Raw genomic sequence first — 16,111 nt, 5'->3', positions numbered from 1 at the left:
ATAAGAATCTTCTGGGTCTCTGCATCTCTTTTCTGTGACCCTTCTCTTCCAGAGCATGGGAACATGCTTGGTTACACCAGAGTCACACTATCACCTACTGTATATGACTCATGACATGACCGCCCGCTCACCTTTATGTCGCCTCTAACTCCCTCAGCCGTCCACCTTCGACTCCATCTCTGAACCCTCCGACTAACAACAAAGCCCTCCATTACAATCCGATCCTGCTCGACCCCATCCCTTTCCCTCTGCATGCCGCAATACTTGGTTTAGTCAGCGCCCTCTCTGTTACTCCCACACTGCGGTCTCAGTGTCACTAATGCCTTCTTGGGCCTCCGGAACGTTCTGGCAGCTTCTCAGAACTGTGTGTGGTTGCATTTTTTTTATCTGTTTTATGAAGCAATGCTGTAGGTGCCCCCAAAACAATCCCTCTCACACATTTCACACCCATTTCCCCTCTGAACCGCTGACAGCCGACACATATTTTTTGACCCTAAAAAACCGAGGAGCCTTTTAATTAAATCACTGTGTTGTGTAGCAAGATCGGGTTCGCTTTGACCCCGGCCTACACTCATTTCTAAGTGAAGTGAAGTGGAGAACACGCACTAGCGATGAAGTTCTGGCGCCGATTCAGCAGAAGTTTAAGTTTCCAATCTCTCTTCTGAGTCATGACAGTGAGACGAGGACAAAGGAAGTTCTTCTACCTCAAAGAACACTTCAAGGAAGCTGTCAGTGCAATTAAAAACCAACAATATCAGCGGTTTCAATTAAAAATGTTTTTTAACGCGATAAGGTTCCATTTGTTAACATTAGTTATCTACATTTGTTACCATGAACTAGCAATACTTCTAAAGCATCTATTAATCTTAATGTTAATTTCAGCATTTATTAATACATTATTTAAATTAAAAGTATAAAATATACAGTGGCCCTAAAAATTATTTGGACACTTCTGAGCACTTAAAATGATAATTGAAGTGAGATTTGACCTAACTTTGAACAGTATATCTATTATTTTATCATTTAAAGTCTACCAAATGGGGTTTTTGCGTAAACTGTGTTCGTGCTACCTTTCTTTCCAACAAACAAAACTTGCTTTGGTATTCTGTTATATAACGCAATGACCTTCATATATTTTTAAGTGTGGCTTAAGTGTTCAAACGCATTTTGGGGCCAACATGAAATAAAGTGGCCTCTATTTGTCTTTCTGCTCAGTGATGAGCAGATCTAAAAAGTTTGAGGTAAAAGCAGTATGCACAGCAGAAGAACCTCTTCATAAATATTTAAATATAACAGCTCTGTTTCATAGAGCATCTATGAATAGAAATATGCATTGCTGAAGTACTCATGTAGAATTTCTGGCTTTTCTTTACACCACCTGTTGGTGTTTTGGCAGTAGGTAAAATATCTATTTCAGTAGCAGCTCATTAAAAATAATTAGGCTTTAATTAGCATGACTGAATATATTATGTGAAAAAGATCTAGAAAAGTGTGCACATCCAACCAGAGTTGGGTTCATGAGCAATGCAGCAACGTAAATGTCTGCACACTGACAATTATATGGCAAAAGGTTTTATTCAACCAGCTTGCAAGATTTTTTTGGCCAATTTGCCTTGATAATATAAGTGTTAACTGTCCTTTATGAGATACAGTGAGCATTCCATCCCTGGGTAGTGTGAGCTATAGAACAGGATGGGTTGCTGAGAGACTCTGTCAGATGTCAGAAGGTACTCGCAGCTGAAACGCCCCAGGATCTGCTGCTTTGTGCTGAGGAGAACACAACAGGATCTGCATAAATCAACATCTGATAACAGTGGTGAAACTGTGCAAATGTGTTCTAAATGCACATTTGCCAACATTGTGGAAATGTATACGCAATTACATTACATTTGTCAAAAATTTGATTTTTGATTATTGTTTGCCTTGCAGTGGTTTCACAACCTCACATACTGTATAGTGGCTTGAAGATGTAATTTTCACATTTATTTTTATAGTGCTTTATACAATACAGATTTGATGCCTACTTCCATTTTATATAATAGGCGAAAAAAAGAGTAGGTGAGCTGACCAGTATGTCTGAATTCATGGTATTCATAAAACAAGTATCCAGATGACCTACTACTTCTGGCAAGATTCTAAATTGCACATCCGCTGGACACTTTATTATCCTATGCATTAAAGGGAGAGGATATGTGAATGGAAGTGAAGGGATGCAATTGGCACCATACTGTGGGCCACATGACAATGGCAACATGGTGGATGTGGTACGTCAGAATTTCATTTACAATCAGTGTTGGGGAAAGTTACTTTTAAAAGTAATGCATTACAATATTGCGTTATTCCCCCCCCCCAAAAAAAAACTAATTACGTTAGTTATTTTACAATAGAAAATAGTATCATCATTCAGCTCAAGTCACTTCAAATGTTAATTAAATTCAGTTCATTAACAATATTGCGAAGTTAGTGGCTGTGCTCTTAGGAACCTTAAGTGCAGCAGGAATTTTTTTGTAACCTTGGCCAGATCTGTGCCTTGCCACAATTCTGTCTCTGAGCTCTTCAGGCAGTTCCTTTGACCTCATGATTCTCATTTGCTCTGACATGCACTGTGAGCTGTAAGGTCTTATATAGACAGGTGTGTGGCTTTCCTAATCAAGTCCAATCAGTATAATCAAACACAGCTGGACTCAAATGAAGGTGTAGAACCATCTCAAGGATGATCAGAAAAAATGGACAGCACCTGAGTTAAATATATGAGTGTCACAGCAAAGGGTCTGAATACTTAGGACCATGTGATATTTCAGTTTTTCTTTTTTAATAAATCTGTAAAAATGTCAACAATTCTGTGTTTTTCTGTCAATATGGGGTGCTGTGTGTACATTAATGAGAAAAAAAATAACTTGAATGATTTTAGCAAATGGCTGCAATATAACAAAGAGTGAAAAATTTAAGGGGGTCTGAATACTTTCCATACCCACTGTATATGGATGCGATAAGTTCACCCAAAAATGAATCAGCGTGTCGAATCATGATTTGGATCGCGTGTCAAACAGCCAAACTGCTGAAATCATGTGACTTTGGTGCTCCGAACAGTTGATTCGACACACTGATTCATTATGCTCCAATGCTTCCTTGAAGCAGCGTTTTGAAATCGGTCATCACTAAATAAGTCGTTATTTCGGTTTTTTTTGGTGCACCAAAAATACTCTCGTCGCTTTATAATATTAAAGGGATAGTTCACCCAAAAATGAAAATTTGATGTTTATCTGCCTTACCCCCAGTGTATCCAAGATGTAGGTGACTTTTTTTCTTCAGTCGAATTATGATTTTTACCTGCAACCGCTGCCGTCTGTCAGTCAAATAATAGCAGTAGATGGGAACTTCAACTATAACAGTAAATAAAACTTGCTTAGACAAATCAAAATTAAAACCTGCGGCTCGTGACAACACATTGATGTCCTAAGACACAAAACGATCGGTTTGTACGAGAAACCGAACATTATTTATATTATTTTTACCTCTAATACACCACTATGTCCAACTTCGTTCAGCTTCCTGTTAGTGAGGTCAAAAAACGCGTTCTGAAGACGGAAGTGATGTCTCACCCATATACTTCAATAAGCGCGAGACATCACTTCCGTTGTCAGAGCGCGATCAGACCTCACTAACCGGAAGCTGAACGAAGTTGGACATAGTGGTGTATTAGAGGTAAAAAATTATATAATTACTGTTCGGTTTCTCGCACAAACCGATCGTTTCGTGTCTCAGGACATCAATGTGCCGTCACGAGCCGCAGGGTTTAATTTGGATTTGTCTATGGAAGTTTTTTTTTACTCTTATTGTTCAAGTTCCCAATCACTCTTATTATTTGACTGACAGACGGCAGCGGTTGCAGTTAAAAATCATAATTTGCGTTCGACTGAAGAAAAAAAGTCATCTACATCTTGGATGCCCTGGGGGTAAGCAGATAAACATCAAATTTTCATTTTTGGGTGAACTATCCCTTTAATATGGAACCACTGTACTCACATGAACTGATTTAAATATGTTTTTAGTACCTTTATGGATCTTGAGAGAGGAAGTGTCATTGCTCCCTATGGAGGCCTCACGGAGCCATCGGATTTCAACTAAAATATCTTAATTTGTGTTCCGAAGATCAACGAAGGTCTTACGGGTGTGAAACGGCATGAGGGTGAGTATGAAATGACAGAATTTTCATTTTTGGGTGAACTAGCCCTTTAAGTGATCTGTTGGTCAGAGCAAAAAGCTGATCTGTCTGAAAACAGTCATTATTTCTGCAAATCTGTTTAATGTTGCTAATGGTGTAGAAATTACACATTTCACTGTTTAATGACAATTTGGAGACAGAAATAGACTGAACTCATTGAGAGCTGTATGTTGTTGTACATCATTGTAGGTGCCTACAGCGAAGACTGCAGACTATGTAGACTGATGAACTATGACTGAACCTCCTGTGAATATATCACATGCTATTTGGCAATGAGATAAAAGTGATGCCTTAAAAGCCTCAGTAGTGACTAAGCTTGACTTGGTCAGTAGTCAATTTAATTTTCATAGAGCACAGAAGAAGCTAACCTACAGCACTTGCAAATATAGAAATGCTACCCTTGTGGGCATGATAATAAAAAACTTTCTGGCTGTTTTAAATACATTTTCATGCACTCTGTAATGTAATGAGAAATGACAGAAATGATCAGGTCAGGTTCTTCCAGTAGAGATTTCAACTAAATAAAAATAAAAAGTTATCTAGTGAAGCTGGACACACACTTCTCTTGTTTTGTGTGATCTGAAACAGAAAACTTTGCAATGTAAATGATAAACATGCAGTGAGTCAGGTCTTAAGAATGCTCTGTTTACAACTTAACTAGATGCACAATGTCTATTAGTAGTTAGAGGCAAAGCAACACTTCAGGCAATGAGACAAAGTACATAAACATTAGAGTGAAATCACTCATGAACCTCCAACAAACATCCCTTGCAGAGCTCTGAAACTGTCAAAGCCGAGCGGTCAGTGTTTTTCTGGAGTGAAGGGAAACTCTGCAGACCAGGATGCCCTTGGCAGTTATCGCGTTTAGCCGGACTCTCAGGAATGTTCCTTATTCCACTTCATTGGATTAACTGCTTAATGCTCTACTTTGCATATTAATGACATGCCAGCTTGTCTCATTTTCATAGAGGACTTGAACTAGTCTGGAATGTAAGAAAGAAAGCTTAAGCAAGTGACCTTTAACTCAACTGTAACCTCAAAAACAAACCATTACACGTGCGGAATTGTTTTGAAAACTTGCAATGTTGAAAATGGAAAATGGTGAAATTCAGCCAAACATGATTGAACCAGAAACTGATTCAGAATCAGAAGACAGCGAGCCTGCATCTCACATACCAAGGATACTCCAGTCTGTGAAAGCATGGTAATTAATCATATTTACTTTCATTTATATTTATTAGTCATTCATTTGTGAGGTAATTACATTATACATTAGTGTTTAAACACAGACAATACAGAAAGACTTTTATCTTGTTACATAGTTGAAACATTTGCCAAATGTGAAACATTTAGGTGTATTACATATGCTTTATAAGTCTTGGTTGTGGCAAATAAAGAGCAGCTGGAGTTACCACAGTTATAGCTGAAAAAAGACAACTTATGGTGCTTTTTGTAAACGAAATATGAATTAATGTACCATTGTTTCTCGCAATGTCATTCTTATATTCTTCGTTCATCGTTCGGTAAAGTGAGAACATATCAAGTGATCTTTAACTGACAAAGCAATAGTGACACATGGTAAAAACATTGTTACTCACACTTGTGTGTTGAGACACTGCTGTCGGATCCAATATAGAATCAGAATCAGAAAGAGCTTTGTTGCCAAGTATGACAGAAGAAGCTTCCAGTACAGAGAGACAACAACCGTACACAGATAGTAAAATAATAAAAACAAAATATATATGAATAAGACACACATACTGTATGTATATATAACTAAACAAAATAGACAATAAATATGTACAGGTGTGCTATATACAGATAGAATAGAAAAGAATAAACATTTAATTGTTCATGAGGTAGATTGCCTGGGGGAAGAAACTGTTATTGTGCCTGGCTGTTCTGGTTGGAAAAAGAGGTGGCTTGGATGTTTAGGGATCCAGAGTGATTTTCTAAGTCCTTTTTCTCATTCTGGATGTACAGTATACGGTTCTTGGAGGGTGGGCAGGGGAGCACCAATAATCCTCTCAGCAGTCCGGACCGTCCTCTGTAGTCTTATGATGTCTGATTTTGTAGCTGAACCAAACCAGACAATTATGGAAGTGCAGAGGACAGACTCAGGCCATGTCCACACTAATACATTTTCGTTTGAAATCTTATATTTTTCTCTCCGTCTTCACGTCGTAGTGTGGACTGTGAAAACGGAGGCTTTTGAATACGATGACACATTTTTAGTCATGTGTGATGCAGTCATATGACAAATTCAGCCAAGACACGTCTCCAGTCTACATTCTTGCTTGCTTTGGCCACTTTATACTCCTGTGTTACTCGCAGGAACAACTCCACCACACTGTTGGTCCATTTAAAAAAATCAGTGCCTTTCCTCCACATTGCCTCAAAGTTTCAAAGAGCCGGAAAGTAAATAAACGCCTAGGGGGAATGACGCAGGTCGAAGCTTTACTCATGTGCAGTAGGGGGATGTAAGCGTTTTCATACGTTTCAGTGTGGATGAGCAATTTTTGGAAAATGTTTGAAAATGATAGTGTGGACGCGGAGCGTTTTTAGATGAAAACTCTGTTTTCAAATATATCCAGATTAGTGTAGACGTAGCCTCAGTGACTGCAGAGTAGAACTGCATCAGCAGCACCTGTATCAGGTTGAACTTCCTCAGCTGGCGAAAGAAGTACCACCTCTGTTGAGCCTTTTTCAAAATAGATTCAATGTGATTGTCCTACTTCAGGTCCTGAAAGATAGTAAAGCCCAGGAACATTAATGACTCCACTGCTGCCACAGTGCATGATGGTTAGTAGGGGGAGTGATGGGGGGTTTCCCCTAAAATCCACTATCATCTCTACTGTTTTGAGCATGTTCAGCTCCAGGTTGTTATGATTGCACCAGTCAGCCAGCAGTTCAACCTCCTGCCTATATGCAGTCATGTCACCATTGTGTATGAGGCCGATGACAGTAGTGTCGTCTGCAGACTCCAGGAGTTTGACAGAGGAGTCATTGGCAGTGCAGTTGTTCATGTACAGTGAGAAGAGCAGTGGGGAGAGCACACATCCCTGGGGGGCACCAGTTCTGATTGTGTGGGTGTTAGATGTGAATAACTCCATTCTCACTAGCTGTTGCCTATCTGTCAGAAAGCTGGTGATGTTGACTGCATCATCCACTGACCTGTTTGCTCGATAAGCAAACTGCAGGGGCTCCAGCAAGGGTACAGTGATGTCCCTCAGGTAAGACAATACCAATTTCTCAAATGACTTCATAACCACAGATGTTAAAGCAACTGGTCATTAAGTCATGCGATTTTGTGCTTTTTTGGTACCAGGATGATAATGGAGCGTTTGAAGCAGAAACGGATTTTGCACAGTATTCATTAAAGATCTGTGAAAAGATGAAGGAAAGCTGGACAGCACAGGTTTTTAGACAGGCTGGTGAAACATCATTCAGGTTGTCAGCCACTTGTTGAGTCCCTGCAGAAATTGGGGATGGCTTCTTGTAGTTTGTAATGTCTTTCAGGCCTTTCCACACTGAAGCAGGGTTGTTGGCTGAAATCCTGTTTTTCAGCTCTTCAGAGTAGCTTCTCTTAGTCACTTTGTCCTTTGTAAGTGTGTTTTTGGCCTGATCGTACAAGATTTTGTCCCCATTGCTGCATTTTCTTTGGCCTGACAAAGCTGTATGCATTTCCCTGTCAACCATGGTTTGTTGTTGTCATATGTTAAATATGTCCTTGTAGGAAAGCACATATTCTCACAGAAACTGATGTATGATGTGACAGAATCTGTGAGTTCATCCAGATCTGTGGCAGAAGCCTCAAGAACACTCCAGTCAGTGTACCTGAAACAGGCTTGTAATTCCCGCTTGGCTTCATTGGTCCATTTCTTTACAGCCCTTACTATAGGCTTGGCAGATTTAAGTTTCTGCCTGTAGGTTGGGAGAAGATGCAGCTGTTGCAGCGCTGCGTTCACACACTTACGAGAATGAATGAGGAAAACTCCCACAGCGAGTAGGAGGGTTTACAGTTAATGAAGAGCGCTTCTAGATCAGGACAGCACTGACATCTTCTTCAACATTTTTACATCTGTACACCATCTTTCATTGATGTAGAGACATGTCCCACTGGCAAGCAATTTCCCTGCACGATCCACTCTGAATAGCTTGAAACCCGGCAGATTTAACACTCTGTCCAGAATGGCTTCATTCAGCCAGGTTTCCATGAAACACAGATCATCAGAGCTTGAAAAGTCCTTATTTGTTCACGAGAGGAGAAATTTGTCCGATTTGTTGAGGGAGTGGAGATTCGCCAAATGGATATTAGGAAGTGCAGTTCCGGCTCTATTCCCATGCTTTTGCGTCCTCGAGCGCTTGGGCATACTGCATCATCTTTTATTTTCAGTCTCTATGTCTTGTTTAAAAATGAATCCACAGTAAAATGAAGCAAACAAATTAACAGTGTCTTACTGATGCGATCTGGAACTTTGTTAAAAATATTCATGCTTTCTTAATGTTAGGATTATAAGGAAGACAATGCAAGGATTGTTTTTCTTTGCAAATTGATACTGCACAACATCTTGTAATCATCTGAGGAATCTCTATTGTTCTGTTGCTCAAGTAATCCTGCATATTTGCATTTCTAATTTATCTCCTGTACATGTGTGAATCGGTGGGCAGGGCTAAAGAGGCAGTGATGTAAAAGTAGGCATTGATCTTCTTCTGCAGAGGCGGTCTTTCATCGCACTATGACGTCATACTGAGACAAAATCTGTCATTTAGGCAGCTTGTTTCAATAAAAGCAGTTTTTGAGTTAACAAGAAAGTTCTGAGTTCTGAAACTTGATATTTTTATGCCCCAATGACCTCATGTCAAAAAATTAAGGAGAATTTGATTTCTCAATTCATGGCCCCTTTAAGTTAAAAAAAGACCCATATTTCCTGAAAAAACTGCAAAAATAAAGATTTTTTAAGTTAAAGTTGAGTTAAAGTTCACTTTATATTCTAGATAGATAAAGGATAGATAGAAAGCCACGTATCCACTCTGCATGACTGAATGGCAGGAATTTAAAAAAACAAACAAAAAAAAAAACACACATTGTAATGTTTTGTTAATGAGCTAACTGCAGTTGAGCTATTGATAGTCACAGTCACCTGGATGTGAGAATGCACAGTTTGTGCTTCCAGGCTGAACAACTGGTACTGAAACCTGTGATGTGTTTAAATTGATGGATGCAGTGCAAATGTGAATTTAACTTGATAAACACAAGTGAGAGGAGTGAAATCTATAGAATATTATAAAAAACACTTCTCTGTTGATGCACATCTTCTGCTTAATTAAAAACACCTGGAGAAAGTACTAAAAAGTTGGGCATTAAAAAAAAAAAAAAAAAAAAAAAAAAATGGATGTATACCATAGTTTATGCCATAGATTTTTTTTTTATATAAAAAAAAAAACTATGCCCATACCTGCCAATGAGAAACATCTGAGCATTATTTGGCAATTTATGATTTCTTTTGGCTATGCTTCGGTCCCTGAAAACGAAATACGTAAATCAAACTTATCACCCACTATGTAAGCTGTCAAGTCATTGAATATCACTGAGTCAAGATTTAAAAGACTGAATAAGTTCAAAGTGAAATGCAAAGCATCATCATACATAAGTAATGAGAAGCCGCAATGCTAATTTTATAATCAAATTAATTATTGTGAAAAAGACTGGCTATAAACAGCATGCACTAATGAATGACTTGGTATATATTAAGCACTTGGGCAATTAAAACAATTCACTGGCTCTCACTAAACTGCCTGACTGAATAGAATTGGTGCATAAATAAATGTCTATTTATCTTGCAACAGCCAGCAGTGACCTTAGTTAATATGCAACAAGTAGAACAGGATCCAGTTTCTTTGAAAATGAATCATAGCATTAATAGAAAACAATTTTTAAAAAGTTTCTTAAGGTGAGCAAATTAAAATTTCTTCCTGAGTTGAGAAGTGTGTGTAAGGTCGTTCAAGCTCTCTCGTGATGTGAAGGATCTATTATTGCTTCGTCAGGTGGTTGCTCTGCTAGTATCTCTTTCAAAACCTCTTGAAGCCTCAGTGACAAGAGGAGGGGGGCAGGACCACTTCTAATAATTGCCTGTTCAGAAAGCATTCACACAGCTAACACAAGACGAGCCAATTCCAGAAATAATTTGGGATCCCAGACAAGGCCAATAATGAACCTCACAATTTTGAAACGCAGAACAAAAGCGCATGACGAATACTGAATCAAGCTGTAATGGAATGTCATGAAGCCCGGTGTTACGTGATGACTGGAGCTGTCACTTAAACAAAACCGTTTTCACAGCCATCACAGCCTTGTTGTAAGTTTCACTGATTTCCTGCCCAAATGTTTGACGGATTATGACTCCTGATGACTTTTAAACCCCATTTTCAAGCAAATAAAGAGGGCATGTGCAATGATAATGAATTAAAGGGGAAAAAAAGGCACAGCTGGAACCTTTTGCTCTGGTCTATGGACATTATGTCTGTAATGTCTTCTGTTAAAATAACATTTGTAAAAAGCTTTTTCTTCATTGATGGCAATTGAAAAGTTGCAGCAATCTGACAAAACAGACATTTATATACAAGCTACTACTTTTCAAAAGTTTGGGTTCGGTAAGATATTTTAATGTTTTTGAAAGTCTCTTATGCTTACAGAGGCTGCAATTAGTTGATCAATACAGTAATAAACGATGGTAACTTTAACCACATTTAACAGTACATTAGCAACATGCTAACGAAACATTTAGAAAGAAAATTTACAAATATCACTAAAAATATCATGTTATCATGGATCATGTCAGTTATTATCGCTCCATCTGCCATTTTTCATCTTTTAAACAAATGAGATTTACATAAGAAGGAGAAAACAATGGAGTTTGAGACTCACTGTATGTCATTTCCATGTACTGAACTCTTGTTATTTAACTATGCCAATAAAAATTCAATTCAATTCTAAGGCACCTTTAAAATGTAATGTATTCCTGTAATGGCAAAGCTGAATTTTCAGCATCATTAATCCAGTCTTCAGTGTCACATGATCCTTCAGAAATCATTCTAATATGCTGATTTGATGCTCATTAGAAACATTTCTTATTATTATCAATGTTAAAAACAGTTGTGCTGCTTATTTGTGGATTTTTTTCAGGATTCTTTGGTGAATAGAACGTTCAAATTAACAGAATTTATTTGTAACATTATGTCTATACTGTCACTTTTAATCAGTTTAATGTATTATTAATAGTATAGTATTTCAGTATATAAACCTCTTTGGGTAGCAGATTTCAGCCTTACATTCTCTTTGGCGAAGACAGAAATCATTGTGAAAGCAGCAATTATCAGCACATGAAGGATATGCAAAGAAAATGACCAAATGATTGAAATATTCTTGTGTGCAGCATTTATCTTTCTTTAAAATGTGCATTTATCTTGTTGTGCTAACAGCAGAAACTGCGGCGACACTGGCAACCATCAATCTCAATGTCAATTCCGTATTTAAAGAGCTGTTTTAGCAGCATTTTTCCTTTTCCTTGCATTGGCGGCCCTCCCTCGGCACCATAAACATTAATCAGTCGCAGTATAAAGCTGGAGAATAAGAATCCAACAGGAAATATAAAAACGTATTCATGCTTTGCACGAGCTGACATGGGAAGACGTAATCCAGTGCAGTAGAAAAATAACAACCATATTCATATTCCTTCCTTTGACAGGGGAAAAGCTGTTGGGTAATTTCACCTTTTTCTAAGGTCCAATGCCTCTGAAGCTCCGATCCGTCTGTTTCTTTACTGTCTACATTTGGGTTTAGTGGAAATCACTGGAGGTCTACTGCCGCTACAAATTGACATCTGCAGGAGCCTGAAGTCAATAATCTCTTTGCGTTTAGCCTGAAGGTATGTATTATTCTCAGCACTACAGGAAAGAGACCTTTCCAAACAGCTTTTTCCAAAAACCACAAATGAAATACCACAATAGAAGAGTCCCAAACCTCCTACAGAAGATCTTCTGTTTTACTTGACTACACCAACAAATGCCTGCTTTAGAAGAAGAACAATGTCCATCGGTCTGTTAGAGTTTCCTGTTCTACACGTCTCACGGGAAGTCTGATAGTGGTTACTGTGCAAAAAACTACGACTGGTGTCTTGCACATTGATTCAGTGGTAGTTGGTGATGAATACCGTCCTGCGGTGCATGTCACCTGGGGTCTGCCCTTTCCTAAATTGATCAATTTGCTCCATTTAAACACAGCTAAACAAGCTTTTTTGATAAAGGTTACAGAAAAAAAAAAAAAAACTGTGGTATAAGGGTGGGCAACATACTGTAATCTAGTAGGATGTACAAGCATATAGTTTGACTACAGTTCAAAAGTTTGAGGTCAGTATGATTTTTTTTTTTTAAAGAGTCTTCAAGGCTGCATTTATTTAATCAAAAATACAGTAAAAACGGTAATATTGTGAAATATTACTATTTAAAATAGTTGTTATCTATTTGAATATATTTGAAAATATATTTTTTCTGTAAAGGCAAAGCTGAATTTCAGCATCATTACTCCAGTCTTCAGTGTCACATGATCCTTCAGAAATCTTTCTAATATGCTGATTTTCTGCTCAATAAACATCTTATTATTAATGAAATTCAGGATTCTTTCATTAACAAAAAGTTTAAAAGACCAGATAAAATTCATCCATCCATTATAAAAAATAATCCATATAGCTCTACAGGGTTAATAAAGTCCTTTTGAAGCAGAGCGATGTGATTTTGTAAGAAAAATATCCATATTTAAAACTATAAATTCAAATAACTCGCTTCTGGCGGACGACTTATACTGCGCAAGTCGATTTGCGCCACATGAGAAACCCCTGACGCGATGTATGATGTAGGGTGTAGGAGTAGCGTAAGGTTAGACTTCTCTTGTAGTTAAAGGTGCCCTAGATGTTTGTTTTTTTTGTACAAGATGTAATATAAGTCTAAGGTGTCCCCTGAATGTGTCTGTGAAGTTTCAGCTCAAAATACCCCATAGATATTTTTTTATTAATTTTTTTTAGCTGCCTATTTTGGGGCATCATTAACTATGCACTGATTTTTTTCAGCACGGCCCCTTTAAGAGATGCGCTTCCTCTGCCACACAAGCTCTCAACTATATATACAGTGCATAAACACAGTTCACACAGCTAATATAACCCTCAAATGGATCTTTACAAGATGTTCATCATGCATGCGGCATGCATGCTTCGAATTATGTGAGTAAAGTATTTATTTAGATGGTTACGTTTGATTCTGTGTGAATTTGAGGCTATGCTCTGTGGCTAAAGCTAACATTACACACTGTTGGAGAGATTTATAAAGAATGAAGTTGTGTTTATGAATTATACAGACTGCATATGTTTAAAAACGAAAATAGCAACGACTCTCGTCTCAGTGAATACAGTAATAAACGATGGTAACTTTAACCACATTTAACAGTACATTAGCAACATGCTAATGAAACATTTAGAAAGACAATTTACAAATATCACTAAAAATATCATGATAGCATGGATCATGTCAGTTATTATTGCTCCATCTGCCATTTTTCGCTGTTGTTCTTGCTTGCTTACCTTGTCTGTGCACAGATCCAGCCGTTAATACTGCCTTTCCTTGTCTAATGCGTCGAATGGGCTGGCATTATGCAAATATTGGAATCATACATATTAATAATCCCAACTGTTACGTAACAGTCGGTGTTATGTTGAGATCCGAGTGTTTTCCGGAAGTCTTTTAAACAAATGAGATTTATATAAGAAGGAGGAAACAATGGGGTTTGAGACTCAATGTATGTCATTTCCATGTACTGAACTCTTGTTATACAACTATGCCGAGGTAAATTCAAATTCTGATTCTAGGGCACCTTTAAAAAAAATAGGACTGGGCAACAAACTCAAGCTCCTCTTCTCTTATATCGAAATCCTTTGAGATTTGTCTTTAAAAATGATCGTTTTAGACTTCCAACTTTTGGCCGGTGTTTTGTTTTGGTCTATCCTCTGTGATTTCCGCGTTCGTCATTGTGCCACGTGACGGGTCAGAGGTTACTCTTTCACCGCAAATCAATGTGTAAGACCATCTGCTGGAAGCTAGTTATTATAGTTAATAAAGTTTTAAATATGGATATTTGTCTTACAAAAACCAATTGCTTTGCTTCAGAAGGCCTTTATTAACCCCCATGTGGATTACTTTTAAGATGGATGGATGGATGGATGCCTTTTTTTCGGCTTCAAAAACCATAATAAAGCTTAGAGAAGCAAGGATATTTTTAAATATATATCCAATAGTGTTTGTCGGAAATAAAATAGTCATATACACATAGGATGGCTTGAAGGTGAGTAAATCATGGGATAATTTTCATTTTTGGGTGAACAAACTTTTAATTGGAATAGAACTCTAGAAAAGTAATGATTTTTTTTCCTGAAAAACTGAAAAGTTCCCAATTAGCGAAAACCAAAGCCAAAAGCAAAAACATTTATTAATTAATGAATCATTTTTATTTAATAACCAACACTCAAATAAAAATTGTAAATAAATGAGACTGACAAGGTTTACTCAAAAATTCCACTAATAAAATAAAACGCTATTATTAGTAATGAAATAAATAGCACAACGAAGATCTATTCTTCAATACTGTCTAGTGTTTCTATGAACTAAAAGCTGCACTTGTCTGTTTTTGTTCTTCAGACATGAGTGAGTCTGTGTGAGTCACAGTTCTAATGTGACTTTTATAGGTTTGATGGCGATGTATTCCATGGAGATTTACCAGGAAAATCTGTCAGTGAAGGCACAGAACACAAACCTTTTAGAGACACACACTCACTTGTAAGGTCCCAGAGCCCTATTGCCGTACTCCAGTGCCTTCTCATACTCGTCCAGACTAATGGAAGCATCCATGGCCAGATCCAGCAGCCTGAGCACATAGATGTTCCTGTCCGGGATGACATCTGCATATCTGTGCAAAAGAGCTTGGCTCTCTTTCAGCAATTCCTTCCAGTCTTTTGATTAAACAGTTGAGGACACAATTAAACAGAAGCAGGGCTGTATTACAAAAACTACAGTAGCTAAGACCAAGAAAGTCTGGCTGGTTAAGACAGTTAGGAAGCCTGGTGGAGACACTGGCACACACAGAATCCAAAATACAATCTATGCTTGTTATTTCAGTAGGAAGACAGCCTGCATTTTCTTTTATACATCAGACGCGTGTCCAAGGGGTAAAAGCAAGAGAGTTAGACAGAACTGACAGCTTTACTCTCACACCTTTCACTCCAATCTTTTGGGAAATGATATGACTACAGTATCGGGCTTAGTTTGCAGAGTCTAGCAGTTGTTTCCAGAGCAAAACCGCTACAGGCTAGATCACTTCACCCAACTAAACCCTGAGATACAGTCAGTGTATCGCCCACCATCAGACATTGTAATATCCTTTGATTCAACTATGAAGGATACGCTGCTCCGACTGAAGCTGCTCCAGGTGAAGGATGGCGTCTCTTAAGGATGTCCATGCTGTCGTCTCTCCAGCCAGCATGTCACTATCCTGTTCACAAAACATTGTCATATAAAATAATTTTAAGCAGTTCCTGATTGAACCGAAGCAATAGCAAAAATGACAACACTGCACATATGAAACAATGGACAAGGTAAACTAATGGTTGCTTAAAAAAAAAAAAAAAAAAAAAATTATAATATATAATAAAATATATATAAATATAAATATATATATATATATATATATATATATATATATATATATATATATATAATAAATATATTAATATGTTTCATATATATATTTTAAACATATTTAAATATTATTTATTTACTTTATAA

General features: G+C 37.6%; 1 protein-coding gene across 1 annotated transcript in view; it reads right to left on the bottom strand.

Annotated features, from left to right (window-relative positions):
• The window catches only part of smyd3 (SET and MYND domain containing 3), a 203,515-nt gene that overhangs the window by 8,803 nt on the left and 178,601 nt on the right, over window positions 1-16,111 (bottom strand). The window contains exons 9-10 of the mRNA XM_067367651.1: window positions 15,731-15,818; window positions 15,105-15,279 (exon numbers count right to left, since the gene is read on the bottom strand). Coding sequence (XP_067223752.1) covers window positions 15,105-15,279; window positions 15,731-15,818 — 263 coding nt within the window. The remainder of the gene's footprint in view (window positions 1-15,104; window positions 15,280-15,730; window positions 15,819-16,111) is intronic.

Source organism: Chanodichthys erythropterus, chromosome 18 (genome assembly GCF_024489055.1).
Source record: "Chanodichthys erythropterus isolate Z2021 chromosome 18, ASM2448905v1, whole genome shotgun sequence".
In the NCBI taxonomy this organism is placed as follows: domain Eukaryota; kingdom Metazoa; phylum Chordata; class Actinopteri; order Cypriniformes; family Xenocyprididae; genus Chanodichthys; species Chanodichthys erythropterus.
The sequence above is the reverse complement of the archived record's forward strand: the minus strand, read 5'-3'. Positions and strand labels throughout refer to the sequence as shown.